Genomic DNA, 16,165 nt, shown 5'->3' on the forward strand with positions numbered 1-16,165 from the left:
CCAACTCTAGAATGAATGAGGAGCGAGTGCAGTGTGGATAAAATGGGTGTAATATGTTCTCTACGTCAAGGTAAAAAACAAGCTATTTTGTCTTCTTACAATTACATTTATGATTCTTTATTTTATCGTTCATAGTCAACAGTGCGCCTTCTTATACGTGTCCCATTAACACTCAAGAGAAGACTGGCATGAGTGAAGAATCGAGACTCAGAACAGGTTTGCAGAGTTGTAACTGCGCGTTGGGTCCATTCAAAGAGCGATTTCCTTTGGATCTCGCTGAACCGAGTGTTTGTCGTGCCTTTGTGAAACGGGGTCAGGGAGGAAGAGAGTTGTAAATGTGGGTTTCCTGTGCCAAAGTGGAGCTTGTTTACCTGCATGTGCGAGCGGCCTCATCGACGCGTTACATAATGAACACTGGCTCACGTGTAATCGTCTTTTACGCACAAATGTGAAGGGAGCGGTCTACGTTTGATTCTGAACGTGTGGGATGAGACCGTGCCATTCAAGGGCTGTTGTTCCTGAATTAAACTATTTTATTAAATGCATTACTCCAGGCATTAGCGCTTTTTTTTAAGAAGAAAAGTGACAATCACATGTTCTGAATTTGGGGCATGACACTTCACATTGGCTAGAATGTGGGCAATATTGACACACATTAATATCACAATATTTTTTAATAGTCAGACGATATTACGTCAGTCCAACAAAAAATGTAATGTCCTTAACAGCATTCGTTGAGATTGAATTGTCAGGCAAATTGGAAATATCTGCAGGTACAGAATAGTTTTGACCCTTTTCATTTACATTTCTAAGCTCTTTTTGAAGCTTATTTTTTTTAACTCGAAAATTATTTGATAAAATCCAGGAACAAGAACATTTCATCTTGAAATACAATTTCACATGGTGAATATATGTACGTATGCTAACGCTAACACCTTCAGCTACATGACGCAGAGACAACGAACTGTGGTAAGTGTCTGGTATGTTAACGTAACATATTAACAGTTATTCAGATAACTATAGCATAAAGAACATGCTAACAAGTTTACCAAAGCATCAGTTTTACCCCAAATCACTAAATCCATTGAATTCTTCTTCCTCTGTGTCACTTCTGAACAACTCCACAAACTCCAGAGGTAGAGGAAGAGCCCCCTTGCTGTTGCCAGTGTGAAAATAACGAATAATGTCACATATAAGTCAAGTTTCACAATCTTTAACACTTTCTCTTTCATTTTTATCTCCACATTAGTTTTTACTTTTTACCATAATTATTCTTGTCAAAACCTGCACAAGTGTCAAATGTAACAGTCACATGTCACTAAACTCCAGAAATCAGACAATGACCAGGTTTATAATGTGTAATGTGCATGTAGAGCTCTATTACTTGACTTTTGTCATAACGGGAAACACTGGGAGTCGGTGTAGCGTGTCCCTTGGCAACAATGCATTTATGTCTCTGAAGAGGAAGTGGGAAGGCGGCGCCGCACAGCACGGCGGACGAGAAGATCAGAGCGCACTATTGTTCGCCGTCGGTGCAAAGAGCTCGTCTCTGAACGCTGCGCCGTGCGATGTCGACACTCTGCAGCCGTTTCCCTCTGCGACCACAATGTGCTACTTCTATCACGGCTTCACTTGTGAGCGCCCGCAAACCTGCAGGGCCCCACGGGTACGCTTACGGGTACATGTACCTCCCACGCCACGCTCAAAAAGTAACAGTGACAGATGCGGCAGCGGCACAACAACCTCAGTCGCTGTTCGCGGCCGCATTGACGTAACTGCTCGTTTTTTGGCAAAATATGTTCTTGTGATTTCTCTGGTGGGCATTTAGATTTCAGAACATGTATATTTGTATATTTTTACACCTTATTCTATGCGTGCCTTTTATTTAGTCACAGATTATACAGTGTTTTACTACTGTTATTCGTTGTTTTTCATTGTTTTATGCTTCATTTTGCCAAAACCAGGTCTGTTCTGGTTAGATTCTGATTGGATCCTTTAAAATCACGATTCAGTTCATACATGTGCACAATTTTATGACTAAAATCTGAAATATGAACTGGTAAAGCAACACATGAATCACATTTCATAACATGGTCGGGTTGTGCACGGGTAAACGACTCAAAAGTACACAACGTCAAATAAAAATAACAAAACTAGGAACATAGCAGTATTGCATTTCAGACCGCACGGTTAAAGGATCGCATGACTCGCCTGGAATGTTCCGCAGTACGACATCGAGAGCGCCTACTTCGCTTTTACTTCGCCGTGGCAGTTTCTAGAGCTGTGTTCAGGGTCGTAACGGTTATTTAAATACTGTCGTCTCGTGTCGCCAAAAGTATCACGGTTATAATCTGGGGATGTCGCAATATATCGAATTGTGATGACAATCCTTTGCGTGAATGCCACAGAGGGAACTGCAGTACATCGTAGACCATGATCCTTTGCTCCATTTCAGCGCAGCCAACGTGCACTTATCGTATTTTCCGGACTATGTAAGTCACACCAGCCAAAAAATGCATAATAGAGAAAAAGAAAAAAGAAAAGAAAAAGAAAGAAAAAAAACATAATATATAAGTTGCAATGGAGTATGAAATGCGGTTGCAAGGGTGAAAATAACAAATAATGTCACATATAAGTCGCTGCGGAGTATAAATATATAGGTATAAGTATATAAGTTGCACCCCGTTCAACTCTTTGCAATACGTTATTTGTACCAAAGGTTTGTCAAGGCATTCAAAAAGCAAAACTTATCTAATTTCCGACTCCTCCCCCTCCACAGATCTGAGCTGTAACTTCTCCACCTGCTTTTTCCCACAGAGATGAATGCGTTTAATGCCGTATCGTGCAAAAGGCAATAGCAGACACCATCAAAATAGTTTTGGAACATTCATTTTTGCGAGATGACAGGAATATGAGTCACTAATACAAGTAACTACATTTGTAACAAGGTCTAAACTGCAGGATTAAGTGTTTTTAAGACTGGATATTATGTCGTTTGCGGAGGTTTAACTGCAGCTTTTTGGGGTTTGTGAATCCCTGTCCCTTTATTAGACAGGAGAGGAATATGTGAAACGGGGGATGAGAGAGAAGGGGAAGACATGCAGTAAACTGTCGGCTGCGCCTTAACCGCTCCACCGCCGATCGCCGCCATTTCCTCTCGTTCACGCGCCATTATTTAAATTTTTTCCCACCACCTTCTTCCAAAACATTCGCACAATCGTCTTCCAAAGCGACGACGGGAAACACTGATCGTCCGTGTCGTCTTTGTTTCGCAGAGGTCTCCAACCTGCTGGTGATCACCAAAGACCGAGCGCCGCTGCCGTCGGCCTCCACGCAGGAAAGCCAACTCAGCTTCCACCGCATCCTGAAAGACGAGATCGAAGAGGTACACACTGTGCGCTTGTATTGCAAACGTATCTTTTCGCGTGGCGTGCTTTGAATATAACATTTGCTGTACTTGCTGCGCGTGCCCACGTCATTTGCATCTGGTTGTTGTTTTCTAAGGATTCACATAGATGTCACTTATAAACCCCTTTGAACTATTTATACACCGCCGCAAACTCCTTTTCATATTTGTGGCTTATCTGTTCCACGATGGGGGATTTTTAGTGTTGTAAATTCAAAGTACAACGTGTAGTTTGAATGAAATACAAGGATGTACGGTGGACTGTGCTTATCAGTGTGGTTTGATCTTTTAATAGCGCTTTACTAGTACATTTAACGTTACATATTATATGTTTTCATGATCTTCAGTTGCTCTATTTTGAAACATTTTGCAACGATCGATTCCCAAATTAAAATCATTTTCACAAACTTAAGTAGGATTGAAATGACTACGCTCCAGTTTAGGACTCAGTAGTACTTTAGGTCTTTTTAGTAGTCGACTAGTCAAACGATATTTTCTACTGTAAATTGAGACTTTTTGCATAAATACAGTACATCATCAACCAAATAAATGTTTACTGAAGGCTTCTAGTTGGAGAATATTTTCAAATTAGTGTGTGATTAGTGTATTATCGTATTTTCCGGAGCATAAGTCGCACCAGCTAAAAAATGCATAATAGAGAAGAAAAAAACATATATAAGTCGCACTGGAATATGAAATGCGGTGGCAAGTGTGAAAATAACAAATAATATCACATATAAGTCGCTCCAGAGTGTAAGTATATAAGTATAAATATAAGAATAAGTCGCACCCCGGCCAAAACGATGAAAAAAGTCCGGAAAATACGGTATTAAAAAAATCTGCAATAGTTCATTCTTTTTTGACACTTTGATTTAATAATACCACGTTTTTTTGTCTTTTCTCATGTGTTTTAGTGTCTGTATTATGCACGTTCCACTTTATCTTGTCCGTCTGCGTTATAGTCACGTTTTGTTCTTCCGTGACTTCGTTGTGGTTTTCAGGGCGACCACTTGGGCCAAGGAACCAAGACCAACATCTACTCCGGCACGCTGAAGGTGAAGAGCGAGGACGAGGGGGACTACCTCTCGCCCCAGGAGATGAAGGTGGTCCTCAAGGTGCTGGGCGCTGGACACAGGGACATCTCCTTGGTAAGATATTCCAACATATTCTGAACAGATGTGGTGAAGATTGCATAGAAGTGGAATGTGCGTTCTGACCTGGTTTACGGTCGATGTCTCTGTATTTACTGGAAGTATTCGCACAAAACGAAGACTGGCACAAAGCTCAAAGTCTTGTCTGTCATCGTGAGTTAACTGAGGTGACTTTGTTTCCTCGCAACAGTGTAAAAAAGTGCCATTATTCAACCATAGTTCATGTAATACAGCAGTTGTTGGTTGTATAAATACTGCATAGTACAATATCCACACTGGGAGAAGCTAAATGTACTGAACTGTGTTGGGGGTTCTATTTTACTCATAATCTTCTATATTTTGTCACGATTCAGTTTTGATTTTGACTTTAACTCGTGACTTTGACTTCCATTTAAACTCTTCGGTCAAATTGGGATATGGCACAAAAATATCCTAGTCATTCTTCTCCTGCTGTAGGTAAAGAAAGAGCATTATTATTATTCATAAATTCTATCCAATTAATACAAATCAGAAATATTCATCAGAAAAATGTATTATGACAGTTCTTTACGATACAGCTAGAAAATGCTCACTTTTTTAGTGTCAGTTACAGAACAAAAAGGGCAGACAACACACTATACAACACGCACAATACAACACACTATACAACACGCACAATACAACACACTATACAACTTGCACAATACAACTTGCACAATACAACACACTATACAACTTGCACAATACAACATGCATAGTACAACACACTATACAACACGCACAGTACAACACACTATACAACTTGCACAAAACAACACACTATACAACTTGCACAATACAACATGCATAGTACAACACACTATCCAACTTGCACAATACAACACGCACAATACAACACACTATCCAACTTGCACAATACAACACACACAATACAACACACTATACAACTTGCACAATACAACACGCATAGTACAACACACTATACAACTTGCACAATACAACACACTATACAACACGCACAATACAACACACTATACAACTTGCACAATACAACACACTATACAACTTGCACAGTACAACACGCATAGTACAACACACTATACAACACGCACAATACAACACACTATACAACTTGCACAATACAACACGCATAGTACAACACACTATACAACTTGCACAATACAACACACTATACAACTTGCACAATACAACACGCAAAGTACAACACACTATACAACTTGCACAATACAACACGCACAATACAACACACTATACAACACGCACAATACAACACGCAAAGTACAACACACTATACAACTTGCACAATACAACACACTATACAACTTGCACAATACAACACACTATACAACACGCACAATACAACACGCAAAGTACAACACACTATACAACTTGCACAATACAACACACTATACAACTTGCACAATACAACACACTATACAACACGCAAAGTACAACACACTATACAACTTGCACAATACAACACACTATACAACTTGCACAATACAACACACTATACAACACGCAAAGTACAACACACTATACAACTTGCACAATACAACACGCAAAGTACAACACACTATACAACTTGCACAATACAACACGCACAATACAACACACTATACAACACGCACAATACAACACGCAAAGTACAACACACTATACAACTTGCACAATACAACACACTATACAACTTGCACAATACAACACACTATACAACACGCAAAGTACAACACACTATACAACTTGCACAATACAACACACTATACAACTTGCACAATACAACACACTATACAACTTGCACAATACAACACACTATACAACTTGCACAATACAACACACTATACAACTTGCACAATACAACACACACAGTACAACACACAATACAATAGGTAAATAAACTCTCAATATCGTTTGGCGTATCCCGGTGTTTTAAACGTATTAATTGAGGTTTAATTATCAGACGAATGTGAAATGTCTGTCAAATCAAACACAAAAGTGCAGAAATATCACCCTTTAGTTTAGAATAATACTTGTTGCTGTTGAAACTTATACCTTCAGAACGACATTCACAATATCATCTACATTTTCATATATAGTATAGTATATATATTCATTCATAATGTTCATATATCTTCTAGTTTAGAGTTTCCAAATGGAAAACGGGGAAAGAATCTAACGTCCATGAATCAGGACAGACACAAAACACTCACATTATCGCTCGAAAGTGAACTCCGAGCCACATACTTTGATTCGTTTTGACTGGATTCATATTTATTTAGCTGCTACACCATCATCACAATGGGCCTGACTGAAACGTCTCTCTTCTCCTTGTTTGTTTTCCAGGCCTTCTTCGAAACGGCCAGCATGATGCGCCAAGTCTCGCACAAACACATCGTGCTGCTCTACGGCGTCTGCGTGCGCAACCAGGACAGTGAGTGGCTATTCTTGTGCCTTTCACTTCTCTAAACTTTCCCCGTAAATAAGACGCGTTCCGAGATGTTTTTAAAAAAAGGTCGAAAGCCGGAAAAGACGAAAAAAGCAAAAAAACGACGGGAAGACAAAAGCGGAAAGTGCTGATTTGGCGCGATCGCAAAGAGGATTTGTAGGGAAAATTCCTTGTGAGCGTTACTCATAATCTATTTCAAATTGGGGATGTCAAGATTATCTGCTTCAGTTAGTTTGATTTCATAAAGCTCATTCCATAATAGAGCAATAGTGATTACTTAATTGGGAAAAGATCACGTAAGATTTCCCTGTTTTGTTTTACTGTAGCCTTTGTTAATAAGTAAAGATGTATTTGTTTATTTGATAAGGACATATGTACATTAGACTCTAGATTAGCTGCAAAACAATGCAACATTTTAACTAAGGCCAATTTGCAATGACAAACAAGATTTACATGTCGTTTACATTTATAGAACTATTTTATAGATACATTTGCCTGAGGAAGGAAGTAAGTTGGAATTATGATACATATTATAAAGGCAAAAGGCAAATGTCATCACAAATAGTCTTAAAACCTGCTTACGTTCACGTACCAGCTCAGGACCAAAGGAGTTCCAGAGTTTAGCTTCTGGACAGAGAAAGTAGAAAAGCGTAAAGAGCGATTAAACGATGTTTAAACGACAAAACTTTTAACATTTTCAAACCGAAGAACATTAAATCCCTGCAATACCTGGCAATGGTTTTGTTTTTTCGTTTAATATGTTCATGGCCTCGTTGTCAATCACTGTCAGAGGCTCAGATGTCGAGGCTTTTGCCAGCAAGTCACACACACAACATCTAGTTTGAGTGCACACACACAGACATTTGCAGCACTGAATTGTAAAAAAAACGTCTCTAATCGGTCTAAAGCGACGTTTCTTGAAACCCGACATGGTGGCGCTCTTATTTTGAAAACCCGCGTGACAACCGCGTCTCCGTTGCAGACATCATGGTGGAGGAGTTCGTCCAGCACGGCCCATTAGACCTGTTCATGAAGATCCACTCTCCGCTGAGCACGTCCTGGAAGTTTCAGGTGGCCAAGCAGCTCGCCTCCGCTCTCAGCTACCTGGTAAGAAAAAAGTTGAATAATAACAGTAAAATCATGTAAAAACGACTTGATTTCAAAGTATACGTCTTGATTTGACAAGTTATTAGGGCTGCAACGATTAATCGACTACGAAAAGAGTCATATTTTGCTAATAATAATTGTTTTTGGACTGTACAGGCTTTAAAACACATGAAAACTGCAACAACAGGGGCATTATTCAATCAAAATGTTAAAAAAGAACACACTATTCCCAATAATACACTTTATTCATAAATATTCTCTATCTAGAAGCCTTCAGTAATGTAAAATGTATTCAAACAGCCTCAATGTACAATAGAAATCATGTTTTGTCTAATTGAACTAAAACAATCATTAGTTGCAGCTCTACTAATGGATCATAGGTGCTGTTGACGCTAAATAATGGCGGTTTGTGTTGTAGGAGGACAAGAGGCTCGTCCACGGCTTTGTTTGTGCCAAAAACATCCTGCTGGCCAGAGAGGGGCTGGCCAAAGACGAGGAGGGGCCGTTTATTAAGCTGAGTGACCCGGGCATTCCCATCACGGTGCTGTCCAGAGAGGGTGAGTGTCCTGCACGCACCGTCCCGGCCGCTCTGAGGGAACGTGAAACTTAACTCTCACGACGACGAAAAGAGCTCAAAATGAAATGAAAACCAAAAGTAATTCAGTGCCACGTCACAGTCTTCCTGCTGAAATGATAAATGCTGATGGTGGTTATTATGTGGAACAGGAAAAAGATCGATTCAATTCAACTTTTTTATGTTTTATTTTTTAATTTTAAAAACACGTGAGAAAACAGAGAAGGGAAAACAAGACCAGAGAGAGATCAGATATTAAAAGAATAATAAGTAGACATCCAACAAATCATAAAAAGTCCCATTTTGTTCAAAGTCTGCCAAATGTATCAATTTTCATGTCAAGTCTGTATGTCATTTTTTCCATTTTGCGAATGTCCAATATAATATCAGTCCAGTTCTTGGTCGTCGGTGCATTTTTTGTCACCCAGCCAAAAAATGCATAATAGAGAAGAAAAAAAACATATATAAGTCGCACTGGAGTATAAGTCGGGCCAAAAAAAAAAAAAATTGTGGCTTCTAATAAGGAAAATACGGTAATAAGATAAAAATAAACTTAAATAATAAACACGTGGTTTACATTTTTAGCATCTCCCCCATTGGTGAAAAACTATAATTTATATGCACAACATGTATAAATACACCAAATGAAGTCAAAATTAGACAATGGTAAAAGCCTGTCATACGCACTTTAAAGGTCTGTGCAAAAAATGTGCTCCTCTGACCAACCGAACCAAATCACGTTTATTCTCAAACGAGCACAGTCCGTAAAAGGATTCATATTTGTCGTAATCGATGCACTCTGGGCTGACCGCATTGCCCACTCTCTCTAATTAGATTTTTTTTTTTGCAAAAGGAAATTCACTAAAGATGGAGGCATTCTGCAAACGCCTGTTGACCTCAAATGGCAGCTTCTCCTTCCTGTTTGTTTAGGAGAGTTTCAGGCCGCTCTTTGGACACGTATCTGATGATAATGTTATTTTTCGGATGTATTCTGTCTATACTTGTGATTTGTGTTTTAACGAGCAGCATTCCGATCAAAGGTCACATTTTAAACCTGCCCAGGCGCATCAGCATTTGAGAGAAGACTGAAAAATAGACCGTTGAGCTAATGAAAGAATCAACGGCATTTCAGAACATGCCTGCACTGGTCTAAACTGTGACGATGGGAGATTTGTTCACAATAAGACATGATATTTTGTTGTAGAAGAGCTCTCGAAACTAGTATTTACATAATCTGACTTTATATCTGACAGAAAATACTCTATATCAAGCGATTCACTTCATAACAGCTTTGCGTGCGGAAAAGTACCAATAATCTCTGCATTTAAATATTAAAAAAGCTAAATGAATTACATTTACTCCAAAAACTTAACTAAGACATCTTTGTTGTCCAAATAAACCTTTATAATCCGATGAAATAATAAGTCAACTGATTCATTTTACAGCTCTAATGCAAAGCTGTGGAACATTCTAGGCTAATTTAGGCTACAGGCTAATTACTAATTTTACGACTCGGGATGTCAAGATTATTACCGTATTTTCCGGACTATAAATTGCACCTTTTTTCATAGTTTTGGCCGGGGTGCGACTTATACTCCAGAGCGACTCATATGTGATATTATTTGTTATTTTCACACTGGCGACCTCAAGAGGGCGCTCTAGGCTCTAAGCGACTACCTCTGGAGTTTGTGGAGTTGTTTAGAAGTGACACAGAGGAAGAAGAATTCAATGGATTTAGTGATTTGGGGTAAAACTGATGCTTTGGTAAACTTGTTAGCATGTTCTTTATGCTATAGTTATCTGAATAACTGTGAATATGTTACGTTAACATACCAGACACTTACCACAGTTCTGTCTGTGCGTCATGTAGCTGAAGGAAGAAGAAATTTCCCCCAAAAATTCGATTTATAATCCGGAAATGACGGTAACAGTCGGGATTATAATTGTAACCACTAAAAAATGATAATCCGTGACAATAAAGTGACAAGTACTTTTCTTTGCATCTATTGTCCAAAAATATAAATACATCAAAATGTAAAGTGCTGTTTTTGTCACGTTATCTTTTCTTTTTACACAAACTTGAAGCTGAACGGCGCCAAATCGTGTCGTTTTCCTCTCACAATAAGCGCCTCGTTCACATTTCACTCTGTTATATTCTGTAGATTCGTCATCGTTTGTGTGCGAATGTCCGCGGCTCCCGGGGGAACAGCCCCCTCCCCGCTCGCGTTTTTCCCAGAACCGCTGCACGTCTTTTTGCGGCGCCCGTGTTCCAGTTACAGCCGTGTCCTCGCGCTCTGGATCCGATGGACAAAGTGCTGCTGGGGCCCTGGGGAGCGCTCTCCACTCCTTCCCAGCATCGGCCCGTGTATTCCGTTTGTCAGGCCCTAATCTGTGCCTCCGTCTTATCTTTCACCATCGGACGGTAGCGCCGCATCGGGCCACTTTGAGCCGTAATGGCGTGATTTAGTATTCTGGCAGTTAAATGCACTTGTTTCGTAAATCCTTTGTGAAATGTGATGTTATCGATCCTGTTTTTGTGTCGGTAAAATGTTATTATGGAAGAATTTAACGCAAATATTGATAGAAATGTAAAAATGCAACTGTGTAATCTTTCAAAGAGGGTTTAAAGTCATAGTTCAAGTGGTCATTTCACATTGAGAATCCTCGATCTGTCAAATACTGCCATTTTGTGGTTTTAGGGCTGCACAGATTAAGGCATTTGCAGACCGTAAAGCACAAAGATTGTTTTAAAGTATTTTCTTATTTTCCTCAATAATACACCTTTTTCGTGAATATTATCACCATATTTACCATTTAAAAAGTCTCAATGCACAGTAAAAATAATCGTTTGACTCGTCGACTCATCTAAAAATGAAACGCTGACTATTCGACTATTATTTTTGTTATTCTTTTCCTGTTGTTTGAAGCACTTTGAATTACTTTACGTATGAATTGTGCTCTACAAATAAACTTGCATTGCCTTGTTTCCAGAGTGTGTGCACCGCATCCCCTGGATCGCCCCTGAGTGTGTGAAGAACTCGTCCTCTCTGACCGTGGCGGCCGATAAGTGGGGGTTCGGGACCACGCTGTGGGAGATCTGCTACGATGGAGAGGTGCCACTCAAGGACAAAAGACTCACAGAGGTAATCCAACGCAAACCACGTATAACAAGTCACTTACTCTATTCTCTTCAAACATTTACACTGAAAGATTGACAACAACAAAAACACACCATAAACATGACCGTTATATTTGGAACATTCATTCTGTTTCATTTTAATCAAACGTTCATATAAAACATTACCAGTTCACCAGCCATTTCTCAACGGAAAGTTCACACAGAGAATGCACACGTTTCAAAAGAATGATAATTGGGCCAGTCATTTTGAAACGTGTGGGTTGGTACTAAAAGTTGTAGGAATATAAAAAATGCACATCAAGTCTGATATTTAATATGAATTTACTAAAAAGGTAGTTAGAGCGCACGGACCACAACACAAGTGGGAATGAACTAAGACTAAACATATCATGCTTTTGTCTCCTAGAGGTATAACATATTACACTTGTGGATGATTATTTTATATTTTGGACATTTTAAATTACATTATTGATCTAAAACAATTTTATTTAAAAAAAAACAAGTCCAATTTCGAGGGTTGAAAAGTGCAGGGATGATTTCCCCTTGGCCTTTAACGCTACGTCATTGTAAACGTCACCACAACAAAGACAACAAAGTGCTGGGACGGGAAAACAATTATCACACAGTTACAAGCTCTTAAAAGTGTCATAAAAAGTCTACTTCGAACCAGGACCAAACAAGTGTAACGATGTGAAAGGTCAGCATCTCACAACCACCGCTTTACAGCCCTTTGTGTTCTCCTGCAGTGCAATAAAATCATGCATTCTACGTGTGATAGTCTTGTGTCTGTTTGTTTGAGCAGAAAGAGCGATTCTACGACACCGAATGCCAGCTGGCCACGCCCGACTACAAGGAGCTGGCCCAACTCATGACCCACTGCATGAACTACGACCCCAAGAAGAGGCCGTTCTTCAGGGCCATCGTGCGCGACCTGGACATGCTGGAGGAAGAGAGTAAGTGCCACCGAAACAGTCAAACATCAAGATTTTTTTTTTTTAATTTGCACTCGTGGGAAACCCTAACCCTATTTTAGTTTAGTTTTTAGTTTAGTTTAGTTTAGTTTAGTTTAGTTTAGTTTAGTTTAGTTTAGTTTAGTTTAGTTTAGTTTAGTTTAGTTTAGTTTAGTTTAGTTTAGTTTAGTTTAGTTTAGTTTAGTTTTGTTTTGTTTTGTGTTGTGTTGTGTTGTGTTGTGTTGTGTTGTGTTGTGTTGTGTTGTGTTGTGTTGTGTTGTGTTGTGTTGTGTTGTGTTGTTTTTTTGTTTTGTTTTGTTTATTTATTAAAAAAAAAAAATATATATATATATATATATATTTTTGTATCAATATTTTTTATGTATTTTTTCCTTCAATTTTTTTATTTTTTAAAATTAATTTATTATTATTATTTTATTGCTTGATTGATTTTATTATTATTATTATTTTATTTAGTTAGTGCCCATTAGGTGTAAGCAATATTTACTAAAGTGAATATCTTGATATTCTTGTTACTTACCTTTGTTGAAGCGTCACATAAAACGGACTTTTAAATAAATATGAACGATTGACAATATGTTCATCGACTCGAATTTCCGTCATTAACAGCTTCAGTGGGATTTCTCCTCCGCCTTAAACTGATTCTGTGAATATTTACTGTTTATGATTATGAAAGATCTGTGTGGTCCAGATAAAAGTAAAAAACTCTCACAATTATGTTTAAAAGCACCGTCTGCTCCATAGAAAAATAATAAAAACCCTTTCTTCGTCAATACAATGTCATTTTCAACTAAGAATATTATAGTGTCTTTAATAATACTGTGTTCTTATATTATTTATGATATAAAAGCAAGCTCATTCTATAAAAGGGTTGGATTTTGTTGTTGTTTTTTTGTTCCTGAGGTGATGAACTTTCTGTCAACCTTAATGTTGCAAAAGCAGTTTAACACCGATGGCTTGTTTTAGCACCTTTAAACACTGCAAACCACAAGCATCTGCTCCGTTATTCTAGTTATATCTGTTATTGTCTGGCCTTTGCACTTTATCTGACCTCTAGGAAAGTCAAACAGCACGTTGTCGTTGTGATGTTTTCAGTGTAGTGTGTGACTGTTGTGGGGTTTTCCTGTGTAGTGTGTGACTGTTGTGGTGTTTTCATGTGTAGTGTGTGACTGTTGTGGTGTTTTCATGTGTAGTTTGTGACTATTGTGGTGTTTTCATGTGTAGTGAGTGACTGTTGTGGTGTTTTCATGTGTAGTGTGAGACTGTTGTGGTGTTTTCATGTGTAGTGTGTGACTGTTGTGGTGTTTTCCTGTGTAGTGTGTGACTGTTGTGGTGTTTTCCTGTGTAGTGTGTGACTGTTGTGGTGTTTCCATGTGTTGTATGTGACTGTTGTGTTGTTTTCATTGTAGTGTGTGACTGTTGTGGTGTTTTCATGTGTAGTGTGTGACTGTTGTGGTGTTTTCACGTGTAGTGTGTGACTGTTGTGGTGTTTTCATGTGTAGTGTGTGACTGTTGTGGGGTTTTCCTGTGTAGTGTGTGACTGTTGTGGGGTTTTCCTGTGTAGTGTGTGACTGTTGTGGTGTTTTCATGTGTAGTGTGTTACTGTTGTGGTATTTCCCTGTGTTGTATGTGACTGTTGTGGTGTTTTCATGTGTAGTGTGTGACTGTTGTGGTGTTTTCATGTGTAGTTTGTGACTATTGTGGTGTTTTCATGTGTAGTTTGTGACTATTGTGGTGTTTTCATGTGTAGTGTGTGACTGTTGTGGTGTTTTCATGTGTAGTGAGTGACTGTTGTGGTGTTTTCATGTGTAGTGTGAGACTGTTGTGGTGTTTTCATGTGTACTGTGTGACTGTTGTGGTGTTTTCCTGTGTAGTGTGTGACTGTTGTGGTGTTTCCATGTGTTGTATGTGACTGTTGTGTTGTTTTCATTGTAGTGTGTGACTATTGTGGTGTTTTCATGTGTAGTGTGTGACTGTTGTGGTGTTTTCATGTGTAGTGAGTGACTGTTGTGGTGTTTTCATGTGTAGTGTGAGACTGTTGTGGTGTTTTAATGTGTAGTGTGTGACTGTTGTGGTGTTTTCCTGTGTAGTGTGTGACTGTTGTGGTGTTTCCATGTGTTGTATGTGACTGTTGTGTTGTTTTCATTGTAGTGTGTGACTGTTGTGGTGTTTTCATGTGTAGTGTGTGACTGTTGTGGGGTTTTCCTGTGTAGTGTGTGACTGTTGTGGGGGTTTCCTGTGTAGTGTGTGACTGTTGTGGTGTTTTCATGTGTAGTGTGTGACTGTTGTGGTATTTTCCTGTGTTGTATGTGACTGTTGTGGTGTTTTCATGTGTAGTGTGTGACTGTTGTGGTGTTTTCATGTGTAGTTTGTGACTATTGTGGTGTTTTCATGTGTAGTGTGTGACTGTTGTGGTGTTTTCATGTGTAGTGAGTGACTGTTGTGGTGTTTTCATGTGTAGTGTGAGACTGTTGTGGTGTTTTCATGTGTACTGTGTGACTGTTGTGGTGTTTTCCTGTGTAGTGTGTGACTGTTGTGGTGTTTTCATGTGTAGTGTGTGACTGTTGTGGTGTTTTCATGTGTAGTGTGTGACTGTTGTGGTGTTTTACGTGTAGTGTGTGACTGTTGTGTTTTCAGTGTAGTATGTGACTCTTGTGGTGTTTTTATGTGTAGTGTGTGACTGTTGTGTTGTTTTCATGTGTAGTGTGTGACTGTTGTGGTGTTTTCATGTGTAGTGTGTGACTGTTGTGGTATTTTTCTGTGTTGTATGTGACTGTTGTGGTGTTTTCATGTGTAGTGTGTGACTATTGTGGTGTTTTCATGTGTAGTGTGTGACTGTTGTGGTGTTTTCATGTGTAGTGTGAGACTGTTGTGGTGTTTTAATGTGTAGTGTGTGACTGTTGTGGTGTTTTCCTGTGTAGTGTGTGACTGTTGTGGTGTTTCCATGTGTTGTATGTGACTGTTGTGTTGTTTTCATTGTAGTGTGTGACTGTTGTGGTGTTTTCCTGTGTAGTGTGTGACTGTTGTGGTGTTTCCATGTGTTGTATGTGACTGTTGTGTTGTTTTCAGTGTAGTGTGTGACTGTTGTGGTGTTTTCATGTGTAGTGTGTGACTGTTGTGGTGTTTTCACGTGTAGTGTGTGACTGTTGTGGTGTTTTCACGTGTAGTGTGTGACTGTTGTGGTGTTTTCAGTGTAGTATGTGACTATTGTGTTGTTTTCATGTATAGTATGTGACTCTTGTGGTGTTTTCCTGTGTAGTGTGTGACTGTTGTGGTGTTTTCATGTGTAGTGAGTGACTGTTGTGGTGTTTTCATGTGTAGTGAGTGACTGTTGTGGTGTTTTCATGTGTAGTGAGTGACTGTTGTGGTGC

General features: G+C 39.0%; 1 protein-coding gene across 1 annotated transcript in view; it reads left to right on the top strand.

Moving 5' to 3' along the window:
• Positions 1–16,165, top strand: part of jak1 (Janus kinase 1) — a 46,518-nt gene that overhangs the window by 21,449 nt on the left and 8,904 nt on the right. Inside the window, exons 12-18 of the mRNA XM_072437848.1 lie at positions 3,276–3,385; positions 4,408–4,554; positions 6,901–6,988; positions 7,986–8,110; positions 8,529–8,667; positions 11,676–11,827; positions 12,626–12,776. Of these exons, the coding sequence (XP_072293949.1) occupies positions 3,276–3,385; positions 4,408–4,554; positions 6,901–6,988; positions 7,986–8,110; positions 8,529–8,667; positions 11,676–11,827; positions 12,626–12,776 (912 nt within the window). The remainder of the gene's footprint in view (positions 1–3,275; positions 3,386–4,407; positions 4,555–6,900; positions 6,989–7,985; positions 8,111–8,528; positions 8,668–11,675; positions 11,828–12,625; positions 12,777–16,165) is intronic.

Source organism: Eucyclogobius newberryi, unplaced genomic scaffold (assembly GCF_026437365.1).
Source record: "Eucyclogobius newberryi isolate DKJ021-1_F unplaced genomic scaffold, fEucNew1.0.hap1 SCAF_9, whole genome shotgun sequence".
NCBI lineage: Eukaryota > Metazoa > Chordata > Actinopteri > Gobiiformes > Gobiidae > Eucyclogobius > Eucyclogobius newberryi.